Source organism: Castanea sativa, chromosome 1 (genome assembly GCF_040712315.1).
Source record: "Castanea sativa cultivar Marrone di Chiusa Pesio chromosome 1, ASM4071231v1".
NCBI classification, from domain to species: Eukaryota; Viridiplantae; Streptophyta; class Magnoliopsida; order Fagales; family Fagaceae; genus Castanea; species Castanea sativa.
Window position 1 is genome coordinate 89,313,657 of NC_134013.1, and position 14,302 is coordinate 89,327,958.

Sequence of the window (14,302 nt, forward strand, 5' to 3'; positions counted from 1 at the left end):
CAAGATAAGCTTTTCTCTCAAATCCATCATATTGCATTTTATAGTAGTTTTAAATGAAGTACATGGGACTTTAGTCACCCAGAGATTTTGATATCAATGGAAACTATTATAGTGGTTTTCAACTCTATTTCTAATAAAAATGGCTAGAACTGTTAACCAAACAACAACCAAATTTGATCCCGCAAAATCAATTCTTATACACATTAGAAAGGAAGAAAAGGGTGGCAAAAAAATATCAAATTTTTGCTATCTCATTTGCTGTCAGTGAAATCTGCATCTATAACATCTCCTTCAGGCCCCTTGCCTGATGATTCTGAAGACCCGGATTCACCGCCAGGTGCAGGTCCAGGCCCAGCACCAGCACCAGCACCAGCACCAGGCCCAGGCCCAGCACCAGGAGCACCTGGTTGGTTGTAAAGGGACTGACCTAGTTGCATGACTTCTTGATTGAGGGCTGCAATGGCATCCTTGATGGCTTGTGTTGAACCCCCTGAAATTGCTTCCTTGAGCTCTCCAAGCTTGGCCTCCACCTTCTCTTTCACTGGGGCAGGAACCTTGTCTCCCAGTTCCTTGAGCTGTTTCTCTGTCTGGTAGACAACAGAATCAGCTTGGTTCTTTGTGTCAATGGCATCTCTCTTCTCCTTGTCATCCTTTGCAAACTTCTCTGCTTCATTAACCATCCTTTGCACCTGCATATTTTGACACATTTAGCTTAGTTCCTTTTCAGCTTTTGACCTAATGCTACAAACTGAAATAAAGCTCAAACATTTATCCAAACCCTATATTATAACATACCTCATCACTGGGCAATGTGCTAGCACCGGTAATGGTAATGTCTTGCTTCTTTCCTGTGCCCTTGTCAGCCGCAGTGACCGAAAGAATACCATTCGCATCAATGTCAAACTTCACTTCAATTTGAGGAACCCCACGAGGTGCAGGTGGGATACCATCCAAACGGAAGCTGCCAAGAGATTTGTTGTCCCTAACGAATTCTCTCTCTCCTTGGAGAACATTAATCTCAACACTAGTCTGCCCATCTGCAGCTGTGGAGAACACCTCTGACTTGGAGGTTGGCAAAGTAGTATTTCTTGGGATGATCTTTGTCATTACACCACCTAGGGTTTCAAGACCTAGTGACAATGGTGAAACATCCAAAAGCACGATATCACTGACATCCCCAGACAAAACACCGGCCTGAAAATAAATTGTCACACATGAATCAAACAAACAACAAAGTTATTTACGCAATACCAGCAAGCATTTTGCAACTTAAAAGAATGGAGAAAAACATTAACTAGAGCAATTTTATACGAGTATATCACAACAAAAATCAACAAATTGTCACACAAGACAAAGGAGACAATATATTAGTTAAGGTGAAAGCATTCAGTAGGCCTCACCTGAACTGCAGCCCCAAGGGCAACAACTTCATCAGGATTAACTGTCACATTGGGGTCCTTTCCAGTCAACTTCTTCACAAGCTCCTGAACAGCCGGGATACGTGTTGATCCCCCAACAAGGATTACCTCGTCTATATCTTTGAAGGAAAGTTTTGCATCCCTCAAGGAATTTTCAACTGGTGTTTTAAGCCTAACATACAATAACAGACATGATATGTTATAGTCTGTATTATTCCACTTCAGTTGTCTTAAGGAGATTAAGAATAAAAGTAACAAAAATATGTTAGAAAAAAACCCTTTCTAACCAATCCATAGATTACGAGGAACAGAAATAAAGTTACACCAGAAGACGAGGGAGCATTAAAAGAAGAGCATGCAATGATTAAGAAAATAAAGCACTATTGGATGTCTGGAAGAATATTAAGTACCTGTCAAGAAGGTCAGAACACAATTCTTCAAACTTGGCCCTAGTGATGGTGGTCTCAATGTGCTTGGGGCCATCTGCAGTGGCAGTAATGAAAGGCAAACTGGAAGAAGACAATATTTTTATCAATGTAAAATTTCAGTTGAACTTCACACAGACGCCCATTTGCACTGTAAGAGAAAAAGAGAGTACTCAAGAAAACGTTCTGACAGATGCAAAATACCTAATGCTTGTCTGGGTTAGAGATGAAAGCTCCATTTTAGCTTTCTCAGCCGTCTCTGTTAATCGCTGAAGAGCTTGTTTGTCCTTCAACAGATCAATTCCTTCATCTCTCTTGAAGCTTGCAGCAAGCCAATCAACAATTCTCTGCATGCATTAAGAAACACTTAGCACTTAAGTATCACTACATAATTCATCATACCCTCCTGCACCCACCCAAAAAGAGAAGAGAGAGAGAGAGAGAGGACAACAGAGTAAAAAAATTTAAGTTGCTCATAATTGAACAGGCCCATTAGAAAAAGAGAAAAGATTCAAACCTTGTCAAAGTCGTCACCACCCAAATGAGTATCTCCAGAAGTAGAAAGAACCTCAAAAACTCCATCACCAACCTCAAGCACTACAATGTAAAAAGAAAAAATCAATTATAGAAAGCCTATGTCAGGAATACAGAATGTCCGATATACAAACTGACAAAATGAACTATAATAATGACAATGTGCTAATGTACATGGCAAGGAGTTACATAAGTCTAGAAACATATTTAGTACCTGACACATCAAAAGTACCACCACCAAGGTCAAATACCAAGATGGTCTCGTTGTTCTTCTTTTCAAACCCATATGCTAAAGATGCGGCAGTAGGTTCATTAATGATTCGAAGAACTTCTAAACCAGCAATTCTACCAGCATCCTTTGTTGCTGTCCTTTGGGAATCATTGAAGTAAGCAGGCACAGTAACAACAGCTTTTGTAACTTTGTCATTCAAAAACTTTGAAGCATCTTCCGTAAGCTTTCTCAAAACCTAAACCAGAAATAAATGAATTCAGAACCCACGTGCCAAACAACATAAAGAACTTCAAATTATAAACTTGAAACCATATGATGCCACCATTCACCCAAACAGTACATATAATTAACTTCAATTGACTAGAATAAAATAACAAGAAAAGGGAACTAATGATGTATACTTGGCAATAAAAACGAGCCTGCTGATGCCATGTAACAACTGAAATGGAATAATCGAAAAGGGAGAGGCCGGAATAAAACCACCAGGCATAACTTTTTTAAGTTCAAACACAAACACCCAAGTTCATAGCAACAACTACCATATATCTGCAAGAATTGCAATATTTTTCTAATCCAGGAAGTGAAAAACGTGTCAAGAATGAACCTCTGCCTCCAATCAACTCTGAGAATTTAACAATCCAGCCCACACCTAACCAAAGTTTCCCATATCCAAAACCTCAAAACTATCATTTAAGTTTTTTTTTTTCCCCTTTCATCTCCTCCTACTACATTTAGTGTGACCAACCAAACATAGCCCAAAAACAATAACTTCAATACGAACCCATTACCAAAAACTAGAAACCAAAGCACAAGTACCGCATTCACAAACCAAATACCGTCATATTAAACCAATAAAAATTAATTAATAAAGCTCTCACTTTAACAAAGACAAAAACTTTTAACAAACCCATTACCAAAAACACAAAACCAAACAAAACCCATCACCCCATTTCTAATTCCCTTCCTCTAAACACCATTTCAATGTCACAAATCACAAATTCCAAAACTTTGACAAAAACCCATTACCAAAAACGCAAAACAAAACAAAACCCACAACCCCAATTCCCTCATACCTGAGCAGAAATCTCCTCAGCCGCAAACTGCCTCCCAATCGCCGGACAATCCAGCTTCACATTTCCATTCTCATCTCTCACAACTCTATACGAAACCTGCTTGCTCTCCTCGTCCACCTCCGTCATCTTCCTCCCAATAAACCTCTTCACCGAAAAGAACGTGTTCTCCGGGTTCACAACGGCCTGTCGTTTCGCAATCTGACCCACCAACATATCGCCATTTTTCGCATACGCCACCACAGACGGCGTCGTTCTCTGCCCCTCGGCGTTCGTCACTATCGTCGGCTTCCCACCTTCCATCGCCGCCACCGCCGAGTTCGTCGTCCCCAAATCGATCCCAACCACTTTCTCGTTCACCACTCTCAAGGGTCCAACCCTCTTCGCTCTCAGCTTCGGGTAAAACGCCGTCGTTTTGTGAAGCCTCTGTCCGAAGAAGAACGCTTTGGAAGAAGCCAAATTGAGCTTCCCGGAATACCCACGAGGGGTGATACCGAGGCCATGGATTTGGGCAGAGGGTGAAGACGCCATTGAAGAAATTGAGAAGGAAATTGAAAGAGATAAACCCTAACCCTAGAAATAAGAGGCACAGAGAGAGATGAATTTGGGGTTGAGGGAAGAGATAAAAGTGAGAGAGAAGAGGGTTTATGCGTATGGGAGCTTAATAGTGAGTGAGGGTTAGGTAGTGACACGCGGAGGAGAGTTCTAGAATTATCTCCAGCTTTGCTTGGTAGAAGACAAGATGGGTTGATGGGGGAATCTTGACCGTTGGATTGGATTTTTTTTTTTGGGTGTGTTTGGTAAGGTTGTGGCCCAAGATATTGATTTTTGGGTTGGGTTCATTTTATGATGCTAGATGGGCTTGAGCTTGAGCTCTTTCTCCTTCCAATTTTTTGTATAATAAAGTATTAAACAAAATTTTAAAAAAAATTGAGCAAAATTACATTTTTCCACTATAAACTATTGCATCTTATTACACTTAACTCTCTAAACTATTGAAACTCAAAATTAACTCCCCAACTCTCTAAACTACATGTAGTCTACATGTTACCTGTAAATATAACAATTAATGGCACATTTTATTTGGTATATGTTCCAGCAAAATGCATCCATAAAAAAGGCCTAATCTAACCCATATATATATTACAAAAACAAAGCAAGCAAAATGGAAAAATAAGCTTTCCTCTCAAATCCATCATATTGCATTTTATAGTAGTTTTAAATGAAATACATGGGACTTTAGTCACCCAAAGATTTTGATATCAATGGAAACTATTACAGTGGTTTTCAACTCTATTTCTAATAAAAATGGCTAGAACTATTAACCAAAAAACAACCAAATTTGATTCCGCAAAATCAATTCTTATACACATTAGAAAGGAAGAAAAGGGTGGCGTAAAAATATCGAATTTTTGCTATCTCACTTACTGTCGGTGAAATTTGCATCTATAACATCTTTTTTTGGCCCTTTGCCTAATGATTCTGAAGGCCTGGATTCATCGCTAGGTGCAGGTCCAAGCCCAACACCAGGAGCACCTGGTTGGTTGTAAAGGGATTGACCTAGTTGCATGACTTCTTGATTAAGGGCTGCAATGACATCCTTGATGGCTTTTGTTGACCACCCTAAAATTATTACATTAATAATAATTAGTTACAATAACTTATACTTTTTAGTTGCAATAGAGGCTTTAATACTAAGTTGCATTAAGAAATTCTTTTTGCAATAGTTTAAATTGAAGAAATCGTTATAGTAACTTGATACCAATTATTTTGCAATGAATATAATATTACAATAATCTATTACAAATTATTTTACAATCTATTGTAATGAAAATATGAAACGATTATATATTACAATGAAGATATCATTGCAATAACTTGACCTAAATTATTTTTGTCAATTATTTGAAATCTATTGCAATAAAATTGGTGAAATGATAGGTATCATTTCAAATCCATCATATTGCATTTTATAGTAGTTTTCAATGAAATACATGAGACTTTAGTCACCCAGAGATTTTGATATCAATGGAAACTATTATAGTGGTTTTCAACTCTATTTCTAATAAAAATGGTTATAACTATTAACCAAACAATAAATAAATCTGATTCTGCAAAATCAATTCTTATACACATTAGAAAGGAAGAAAAGGGTGGCATAAAAATATCGAATTTTTGCTATCTCACTTATTGTCAGTGAAATTTGCATCTATAACATCTTTTTTCAGGCCCCTCGCCTAATGATTCTGAAGGCCTAGATTCACTACTAGGTGTAGGTCCAAGCCCAGCACCAAGAGCACCTAGTTGGTTGTGAAGGGACTAACCTAGTTGCATGACTTCTTGATTGAGGGTTGCAATGGCATCCTTGATGGCTTATGTTGACCCCCTTGAAATTATTACATTAATAATAATTAGTTACAATAACTTATACTTTTTAGTTGTAATAGAGGCTTTAATACTAAGTTGCATTAAGAAATTCTTTTTACAATAATTTAAATTGAAGAAATCATTATAATAACTTGATACCTATTATTTTGCAATGAATATAATATTACAATAATCTATTACTAATTATTTTATAATCTATTGTAATGAAAATATGAAATGATTATATATTACAATGAAGATATCATTGCAATAAATTGACCTAAATTATTTTTGTCAATTATTTGAAATCTATTGCAATAAAATTAATGAAATGATAGCCTATTGCTACAAGATATTTAAAAGTAGTAAATTTTTATTGTAACAACATATATTATTACATCAAAATAGTCATTAAAAATTTTAAAGTTATTGCAACAAAAGTTTTTGTAGCACAAACCTATTATCTCAAATTTTATTGCAATACCTTGCATAAACTATTGCAATTACTCTAATATTATTGCAAGAATTTTTTTCGATGGGTATTAATTGGTTCAAATATTTCATTTTCTTGATCAAAACGAAATGGCTTTGTATTGACTTCCTTGGTTGTGTGAGAAGAAAGAAGAACAATTAAGAAAATCAAGAAGAATTGACATTTTAATAAATTATAGTGTAAAATAGATCGTTGGAAATTAGATAGTTTCTCTTGTAACACTAAGCCACCATTTTGTTGGAAGAATTTTTCTTTGAGTTTGACGAGCCTTCTTCTTTTCAGGTCCCAATATAGATATCCAAAAACCTCCCACAAGCAATACTAAAAGGCCAACACTACCACCTACAAAAGCTCAAACATACATTTGTCAATACCATTGTTTTTGTAACAGTAAATACTTTGACACAGTTGAGAACTAAATATGTTAATAAATAACACATTTATAAAATGAAGATAATTAGAATTACAACTCAGTTGGTGATTCTTGCATAAGCATATATCTGGTGAACCACAATTTTGAATTTGACCTCAATTATTAAAACCTTAACGTTCCTTTCTTAGTAGAGAAGAAGCCAATTAACCTAGAAGTTTATGTTTGTTCTTGCTAGTAGCTTAAATCAAGAAAACTAAAATAATATGACTGAATTTTATAAGTTTTACAAATTAAATATGATCAAGTATAACTTTTTTGTACTCCCAATCATCAATGAAGAAATTAGAATACTTTGGTCCTTGGTCAAGTGTGCATTGTGATGTGCAGTGATGTGTGAGTGTTCTATTGTGGCATGTACTGTGCTAAGTTGGATGTGCACTAAACTGATTAAGTGTAATTATAATGTGACATGTCTTGGAATTATTAAGCAAGTGCATAATTAGAATTAGAATTAGTTAGAATTTTCTTTTTCTAACTTCTGTCTTCTTAGTCTTCTATATCTCTCATTCTAAGGAGGATTATGGTTTCCTTGAATCAACCATAACTCTATAGCCATACAACCATAAGATTCTGCAGTATCTTATCAGAATTTTTGTTGAGATTGAGTAATAGAGAAAACAATACAAAAACAATATACACTTACATAGTGCAATAATGATAATCTTGGATTGACTGTTCATATGAATGCAACCCATTCCATTTTTAATCCCATCATCTTGATAACCCTTGGGACAAAAGCAATTGAAACTCCGAGGAAAATTGTGGCATCATCTGCTGCAGGGGTTTAGAGTTTCACACTCATTGATATTTGATATCAATTATTTTGCAACGAATATAATATTACAATAATCTAATACAAATTATTTTACAATCTATTGTAATGAAAAATATAAAACAATTATCTACTACAATGAAAATATCGTTGCATTAATTTAACCTAAATTATTTTTAATTATTTGCAATCTATTACAATAAAATTGGTGAAATAATAGCTTATTGCTACAAGATATTTGAAGTAGAAATTTTTTATTGCAACAACAAATATATTACTACGTCAAAATTGTAATTAAAATATTTAAATTTTATTGCAACAAAATTTTTTGTAGCACTAACCTATTATCTCATATTTTATTGCAATACCTTGCATAAATTATTGCAATGACTCTAAAACTATTGTAACGATTTTTTTCATAGTAATAAACATTTTTTTTGTAGTGTACCTTGACAACCATAAAGGAGGTATGGGTTTTATTGATAGTCAGAATGTAATGAAGCTCAACTTTAGGGAATTTGAGTATTAAATTAGGTGTAGCAAATTAGAAATAGCAGAGCATGAGGATGCAAGTGGTTTGTGTCCACTAATAGATCAGTATTAGTTAGTTAGTAGTGGGGTTAATTGTACAGCTGGACTATTGGGAAATTAGTTACTAAATCTAGCTTCCTATTGGCAGTTGTAAAGGTGGGTTTAACTTAAATACTTGTGAAGGAGCTTTTAGAGGACTACAGGAAATAAGACTACAATTTGTTTCCTCTTCTTCTCCGTGTTCCCTCTCTTTTCCCTCTCTACGTTCTTGGAGGGTGACTCCCTCGAACTAGTCAACATTCTTCTTCACTTTCTCCATTAATTCCCTTTCAATTTCTGTTTTACTGCATTAGTTTACTGCACTATTACTAGAAGGTTCACTGCATAGAAGCACTTGCAACAATATCCAGGACCGTTGTTGGAATCATAACACTCACTATGCATTGCCACGCCTATAGATCAATTAAAACCTGCAATCTAAAGGCCTCTATGGTCGTTGATAACACCCCAACCACTAGATAGGTTGGTAGTACCTAATGAAGAGCCATCAATGTTTAGTTTCTACCAATCTTTCTTAAGTTTAGTTTGTACCAAACTTTCTTAAGTTTGGTCCATCTCACTCTAACTACCCGCTTATTCTTGCTCATTTGAGACAGAGCAGTGCAAAAGAAATATTATAAGGGATCGAATATATGCTTTGCTTTCTCTAACAAGCTCAAGTTTCACAAGTTTAAAAATCATCTTTGTTTCTATGGAGCCAAATGTTTCAAATTGCCAACGTAAGGAAAATTTCCCGGGTCACTTTTTAGCATAATTTCCATATTAAAGAATATGGAATACGTTTCTCAATTTTTTTTTTAAAGCACATGGATTATGGTTTCGGGGGCTCATTGCACAAAGCACAAGTAACATCTCTCACAAACCCTCTTGTTTTTAGTATAGCTTTCACGGTATGATAAATGTCAAGGGACAAAGATTTTTTTTTCTTTGGAAACTGTGGAAAAGAATCTACATAAAGTTTTTTTAAAAAAAATATTTTCCTATTAAGTTCTGTTTGTTTCAGCAATGATGATTAATTTATAGAAAATGAGTCATTTTTCAAGAAACATTTTTATAAAACTATCTAAGTTTCTAATGTTTGATATTTTAAGTTTCTAAGTTTCCTTTTAAGTTCTTAACTTCCTTTATTTAATTTGATGTGGGATAGAGTTTTTTTTCAAAAAATAATTAATAAAAAACAATCTTTAAAAATAAGCTATATTTTTATGTTGACCAAAATAGTTTTTCCTTTAACTCATTTTTTTCTATACTACCAAACAAACACCCTGAAAATATGATAACGGTCTTTTTTATTATTATGCATAGATTCCTCTATGTTCCTCGACTTTCAATGGGATGTCACTTGAGAAGAAGATTGAGTTTCTTGAGAGCTTGACTGGACCCGTAATTTTCTATGATGGATCTTTTTTTCTTTGTCAGATTTTAATTGGAAATGAATTGGATCGTGCTAGAAGCCTAGAACTTGTTCTAGTCCATTTTCTGTAATTATTGCCTGATACCATCGTGATTTGTGATTTGTAGCTCTCTGGTTTATTAATTTGTTATTTGTGGGTCGAACAATTGTTTTTTCATTTTCATTAATATATGCACATCCCAATGGAGGCATTTGGTGTATTCCACAGGATTATGTCACAGTTATTTTATGTTGCAGATTGACTCATATATTTTTACTTTTCATGAATTTTTAACTAAAACCAAGTGATCAAAATGGTAACTTGAGTAATTTTGGAGGTTAAGAAGTTCCAATAATCCTTTACATGGAAACTTTTTTTGTTAGGATTTGTGCTGCTCATCATAGCTTCTCCAAATGTCTCACTGCCTTTTTCTTTAAATCCTTATAATGATGGTATTTATTCTTCTAGAGTATCATGCTGTTGACCATTATTGGAAACTCATACTTTGATCCCCTTGAAAGTTTGCATGTTATGTTAATGCTAATTCTTTTTACTTTGCAGGTTAGCAACCGACGTTCTCGCAGATTGGTAAATGATCATCTTCTTATGGAACTTGTTCCTCGCTTAAATGCAGAAGAAATTAGATGCTTGTTTGCACCACCACCTTTTGGTAATTATATATATGAATAAAATCAACCATATTGTTTTCTTTTATTATTATGGGCAATAACTACTATTCTGTGCATTCATGAAAGATATATAGTTAAGCCTCAACATGTTCTGAACTTGATTCTGTTACTCGTTTTTATGTAACATCTTCTGAAAAATGTGAGAGGCGAGCTACAGATAAGGGAAGTAATAGCTGGAAACTACTTTATCACTACTTAGTAATTGAAGTATTGACTCTTGTACCTTTATTACTAAACCCCTTGGGCTTTGGTACTTTCAAGTGGGTTTGAACTCACAAACTCCCACATTACAGATGTGTCTTTATGGCCATTACTGTTTTGTCATGTTTCATATTAATATTGATATGAAATTCATTTTACTGGTGATGACGTACCGCTTTCACCATTTTGCATGACTAATGTTGGAGAGTGGGACAAATTTAGGAATATAGACATGGATAAAGAGGTCTTTTTGCTTCTCTAAAGCACAATTCAATGTTATTGAATTTGATCGATGTTGAGAAAGATGTTTTTTCTTGAGTGTATAAAATGCTTTTAATATACTTCATATGGTATGTAACTTGTGTTATCGGTTATGCAATTCTTACATGCAATGTAGCAACATGCTCCAACTCTAGCTTTTATTTCTTTTTGGTAGGCCAATATTATTGATGCCTCAAAAAGATCGTCCACAAAAAGGAAAGGTCCTGTTGATGCTGATCAGACGGCTGTATTAAATGCATGGCATAGAGTTAATTGTAAAACAAGAGAGGCTCTTTGGCGAGCATCCATGCATGCATCCTCCTACTCACATGAGGGTGGGTCTCACACTTGTGGGGCCCACCTCATGTGAGTGTAAGGATGCATGCATCCGAAACATCTAATACCACCTCCTTTGAAGTAGTTTTCTTTCAGAACTTGTTCAAGGCTATGAGGTATATCTGATTAATTAATAAGATGCAAATTTCCTTTTTATAAAGGAATGCTGACTTATGAGTATCTTTGCCTTGTGTTTTCAAGAAAAGATTAATGTAATTGGTGTCTACTCTTGACAATAATAATAATAAATAAAAAAATAACTATCAAATTATTAAAGATTATTTTGCTTGGTTTTTTCGGAAAAAAAGTATTCAGCTCAGCCTGCCCCAATCTTGCTGGTCTCTTGATAAAGTTTCTGCTACAGTTCAGTTTTCTGTCCATAATTCCCCACAAATTGCATCTTTTTTCTATTAATGGCTCACTTTCTTGCTTTCCTTCTTTGTCAGAGCTATTTTATGCTTAGCATACTTTCATCTCAATTAATTGTGGATTGGACTTTTGGTGCCTGCATCCATTGCAATTTAACTAAAATTGTTTGTTATCAATAACTAATTTATTTTCTTTTCATTTTTTAGGAATGCATTCGAGCATTCATCATGGACAGTGGAGATAGGGATGCTCTAGAGCCACGAGTTCAAGATCCTTTTCATAGATTATTGTTACATGGTGTCTGTGAGGTATGTTCTCCAAATATTACTATATCATTCTGGATTTGGACGGATTTAATTCATGTTGAGGTTTGGAGCTATACTAGCTTCTGACCAAGTATGACAACCATATCCTAAATGGGTATTTATAGGGTGCTGCTGAGCTCCTTATGTAGAGACATTGAGGAATAATTTGTTTTGGAAGACAACTATTAGCTGCCACTATATTTAAAACTTGGAAAAACAAGAAAATCATCCGTCAATTTAAGGTTCACCATGACCAAGAAGTTGCTTGGTTCAGTTAATGCATTGTTAAAAGATTTGTTGAAAGTATGACATCAAAGTGTTCTTGTTAGTATCTGTCTTTTTTTTTTGAGGTTGCTCTTGGTATAATATACATGAATGCTGTCCTTGAAACAGTTCTACAACTTGGTCTCAGTGACGGTGACCGAGTCCAAGGACGCGGAATCACCAAAGATGACGAGGATAACCAAGAAGAAAAAGGGTGTTGCTGAGCTCCCAAACATCACTCTGATACATTTTCTGAGGATGTCCAAGGAAGGAATTTGGTGATTCCATCCGGTGGGGGCACAAATTCATGTCAATATAATAAAAGCATACTTTATTATAAAAGTACGTATATTTATCATATTCATCCCCAACTATCTATAAAATAAAAGTAGTTCAATGACATGTAGCTTTGGAACAGCTGGTTTGTGAATGCTTCATTCCCATTAATCAGCAAAAGAAGTTGACTGTGGCTAGGGCCTAGGCTCAATAAAGGAAATTGTACAATTTTTTTTAATGTAATTTGTTTTTAGAAGATATTGTTTATGATGGGTAGTGTAGTTTGAACTTTCAATTTATTGGTTACTTGTAATTATTTTCTGTACAATAACCAATATGTCGAATGTTGGTTGCTTCATAAAATAACATGGTCATCAAATGCTGTATTAATTTTATTTGGGTCCTTGGGTTGTTGACCGCAGAAAATGGAAGGGAGAAGCAACTCAACTTGTAATAAATGTTGTTCTTTGCCCCCAATTTCTGACCAATAGTAGTTAAATATAGTTGTGCATTTACCACAGAGGGAGAGAGAGAGAGAGAGAGGAATGGATCCCTCAATATTATAACAGAACCATTTGGCTAAGTCATTAACTAGAACATTTGTACACCATATCCTCTGCAGTGACTCTCCCTTGCACAACATTTATACACCAATAGCATTCTCCAAATTCCGTGCACTTGTGGTCTTCAATCAGCACAAGAAGTTGCCAAGGAACCTTCTTCCTCAAAAAGAGGTCCTCAACTCCTCTAGAACTTATTGAAACAAGTCTGCAAAAACCAAGATCTATAGCCTTGATTAATGTTTTTTTCGAACAGCCAGGCATCTGGCTGCCATTCGGTTGCAAATGGCATAACTGCAACCTGCAGAAAATTTTCCCGTCAAAACATGATTTTGCTGCATGGGGAAAAACCAAACCATTTGCAACATCTCTGCCGGCCGGTGTCCCTCCACAACTAGACACTTGCGCTGGTACTCTCCAGCAGTTACTTTGATCCACCACCTGTACATCATAGGCATCTGCATACCTGCAAAACAAAAGCTTTACTGAGCAGTTCATAAAAGCAGGCTGTTTTATACTCTTAAACATAACTTCATTGAGGTGATACTCTGGTGACTGGTCACAATGCAGTTCATTTGAAGAATAGTGTTAACATATGAGAGAGAGGTGTGTTGAATTCACCAGGTGCTAGCACTAGACATTTATAAAATAGAAATCCATGATCACATATGCATTGTTTTTTTAAGGAGCAATCATTCACTATAACAAATTAACAATGGTGTAGAATCATTAGACAGCACCACTTTAACTAAAAGCACTAGATCTAAATAAGGAGATAGTATTAGGTGTTTCGAATGCATGCATCCTCCCACTCACGTGTGAGACCAATCCTCTCACATCTGAAACACGATATATTTTCTTCTCCCAAAAGGTAAAGCAGGAGTCTCCTTGACCAATGCTATAGGAGTCTCCTTGACCCAAAAGGTAAAACATGAGGGGTTGTTTGGATTATCAATTTTCATAACTCATAACTCTATTTCCATAACTCATAACTAAAAAATTGTGGGATCCATAACGAGAAGTCCGTTTGGAAGTAAATAACTCAATTTTCATTACTCAATTCTCTAATTTTTGAGTTATGAGTTATGAAAACTGAAAACACATTTTAGGTGTTTTTAGTTTCTATAACTCATAACTCAATGACATATTTGTAATTAAACACATATGGAGAGACCTACAGCCGCAACTTTTGACCGTTTGACTTTTTTTTTTTTTTTTTTCCCACTAGTTCGGTCTTCAGTTCCTCCTTTTTTTTTTTCTTTTTCTTTTTTTTCCCTTCTTCTTTTACTGGTTCGGTCTTCAGTTCTTCCTT

General features: G+C 35.1%; 2 protein-coding genes across 2 annotated transcripts; one reads left to right on the forward strand and one right to left on the reverse strand.

Moving 5' to 3' along the window:
- Positions 1 to 10: 10 nt before the first annotated feature.
- Positions 11 to 4,365, reverse strand: LOC142619279 (stromal 70 kDa heat shock-related protein, chloroplastic). Its single transcript, XM_075792341.1, has 8 exons — positions 3,683 to 4,365; positions 2,592 to 2,844; positions 2,361 to 2,440; positions 2,048 to 2,190; positions 1,829 to 1,927; positions 1,401 to 1,590; positions 796 to 1,194; positions 11 to 689 (listed from the first exon to the last, which is right to left on the reverse strand). The coding sequence occupies exons 1-8, from the start codon at positions 4,208 to 4,210 to the stop codon at positions 252 to 254; spliced, it is 2,130 nt and encodes a 709-aa protein (XP_075648456.1). The 5' UTR covers positions 4,211 to 4,365; the 3' UTR covers positions 11 to 251.
- Positions 4,366 to 8,951: 4,586 nt separating this feature from the next.
- On the forward strand, positions 8,952 to 12,436 carry LOC142622089 (uncharacterized). Its single transcript, XM_075795519.1, has 7 exons — positions 8,952 to 9,718; positions 10,291 to 10,397; positions 10,779 to 10,863; positions 11,056 to 11,189; positions 11,299 to 11,332; positions 11,792 to 11,893; positions 12,284 to 12,436. Exons 1-7 carry the CDS (start codon positions 9,671 to 9,673, stop codon positions 12,434 to 12,436), a joined length of 663 nt encoding a protein of 220 aa, XP_075651634.1. The 5' UTR covers positions 8,952 to 9,670.
- Positions 12,437 to 14,302: the final 1,866 nt, after the last annotated feature.

Excerpts from the sequence above, each read along its gene's own strand:
- LOC142622089 (XM_075795519.1), top strand. The coding sequence starts at position 9,671 with ATGTCACTTGAGAAGAAGATTGAGTTTCTTGAGAGCTTGACTGGACCC. Across the intron at positions 10,864-11,055 it reads ATATAGACATGGATAAAGAG|GCCAATATTATTGATGCCTC; the intron begins GTCTTTTTGCTT and ends TCTTTTTGGTAG. Across the intron at positions 11,894-12,283 it reads TGTTACATGGTGTCTGTGAG|TTCTACAACTTGGTCTCAGT; the intron begins GTATGTTCTCCA and ends TCCTTGAAACAG.
- LOC142619279 (XM_075792341.1), bottom strand. The coding sequence starts at position 4,210 with ATGGCGTCTTCACCCTCTGCCCAAATCCATGGCCTCGGTATCACCCCT. Across the intron at positions 1,195-1,400 it reads CCCTTGGGGCTGCAGTTCAG|GCCGGTGTTTTGTCTGGGGA; the intron begins GTGAGGCCTACT and ends ATTTATTTTCAG. Across the intron at positions 690-795 it reads GCACATTGCCCAGTGATGAG|GTGCAAAGGATGGTTAATGA; the intron begins GTATGTTATAAT and ends CAAAATATGCAG.